This window comes from Aptenodytes forsteri, unplaced genomic scaffold, assembly GCF_000699145.1.
Source record: "Aptenodytes forsteri isolate BGI_AS27 unplaced genomic scaffold, ASM69914v1 Scaffold236, whole genome shotgun sequence".
Taxonomy (NCBI): domain Eukaryota; kingdom Metazoa; phylum Chordata; class Aves; order Sphenisciformes; family Spheniscidae; genus Aptenodytes; species Aptenodytes forsteri.
Genome location: NW_008794456.1, coordinates 410,433 through 411,856, shown reverse-complemented (window position 1 = coordinate 411,856; position 1,424 = coordinate 410,433). Strand labels below are relative to the sequence as shown.

At 58.6% G+C, this 1,424-nt stretch overlaps 1 protein-coding gene across 1 annotated transcript in view; it reads right to left on the bottom strand.

Annotated features, from left to right (window-relative positions):
• DYSF (dysferlin) overlaps window positions 1–1,424 on the bottom strand; it is a 118,199-nt gene that overhangs the window by 113,325 nt on the left and 3,450 nt on the right. The window contains exon 3 of the mRNA XM_009290710.1: window positions 1,014–1,148. Within this exon, the coding sequence (XP_009288985.1) occupies window positions 1,014–1,148 (135 nt within the window). The remainder of the gene's footprint in view (window positions 1–1,013; window positions 1,149–1,424) is intronic.

Sequence of the window (1,424 nt, the reverse complement as noted above, 5' to 3'; positions counted from 1 at the left end):
CCCCCCCCCCTCCCTCGCCCCCCCCCCCCCCCGGCTGCTGGGGGCTGCCCTGCTCCCACATTCACCCCATCACTCCCTTTTACCCTCTTTGGCTTTATCTAAACAAATTTCCCACTAACAGGCACTAACCCACCGCGGCGAAAACCGATGGCTGCTGTGACCAGCGCAGGGATCGGCCACCGAAGCAGAAACTCTCGGGAAGCAGCAGCGTAACCCCATTTGGGTGAAACCCAGTTATCGGCAAAATTAAAACCAGGGGCGCTCGGAGACAGCACGGCCCAGCCACGGGGTCCCCCAGCACCCCTATTCCCCCCTCCCACTGCTCTGTCCCCTTCGCTCCCCGTGGGTCCTTTGGATATTTATCCTTTGGATATCCGTCCCTCGTCTATCCATCCCTCAGCTCACCAGGAGCATCCACGTCCCCGTCACGTCGCACCAAGAGCCCTACGGACCCCGCCACCTCAGCCCTGCGAGGACCATTTCTTTCACGAGACCCTTAAATAATAAGGTCGGGCACGGCGGCCGCCCGGCTGGGCTCCACGCGAGGCACAGGGGGAGGGAGAAACCTTGGCAAGGGCAGAGGAAAAGCCGTTGGAAAAAGCTCCGCGGATTTTATACTTAAACCACCCCATCTGCAGCCAGGCGCTGCCAGGAGCGGGCGGCAGCGTCCCCGTGGGTGTGCCAAGGGGACGGGGCACGCAGCACCTGGCCATTTTAATTACCGGCAGCTCTAAAATAAAAGTCAGTTTGCAGCACGGTTAGTCAGCGGCTGAACCGAAGCGCAGCACCGTACGTTTTTGGGGAGCAACGTTCAGAAAACCACTAACAGCTCGTTCTGTAATGGTGTTTGGGGTGGGGTTGGTTTTTTTTTAACCTTGTTTTTCCTAGATTTTTTTTTTCCTTCCCCACACCACACTGGGGGGACAGGACGGGGTTTTTTTCCCCTCAAAATTCCCCCGTTAAGTGGTCCCCACAGCTCCTGCGTCTTCTCCTGGGGCCGCTGCAGCGCTCACCTGCTTTTTATCCGAGATGTTCTGGCGTCTCAAAGGGAAAAAATCTTCGTCAGCCAAGACGCAGCCCCCCGAGCTGCCGTCCTCGCCCACCTTGGGCGCCCGCAGCCGCCCCGAACTCCTGCTGATGGGGTGTACCTGGGGAGGCCGCTCAGGGCAGGGCCGTGAGCAATCCCGTTAGAAAGCCAAACGGTTCCCTTCGGTGGCCACTGCCTCACCCTTGGAGCAGAGCCGCCTTTAAAACGGCCGAGCTGCTCACATCTCGGGATTATTTCTTAGCATCTCTCTAGGAAAAGCCGCTTCTTTTAAAGCAAGGAGAACTCGGGTAAAACCACGTCTGAGGAATGAGGAAGGGTGGTTATCACCCCAGAGCATTTGGGGGGGGGGGGGGGGGGAAAGGGCATGAGGACAACA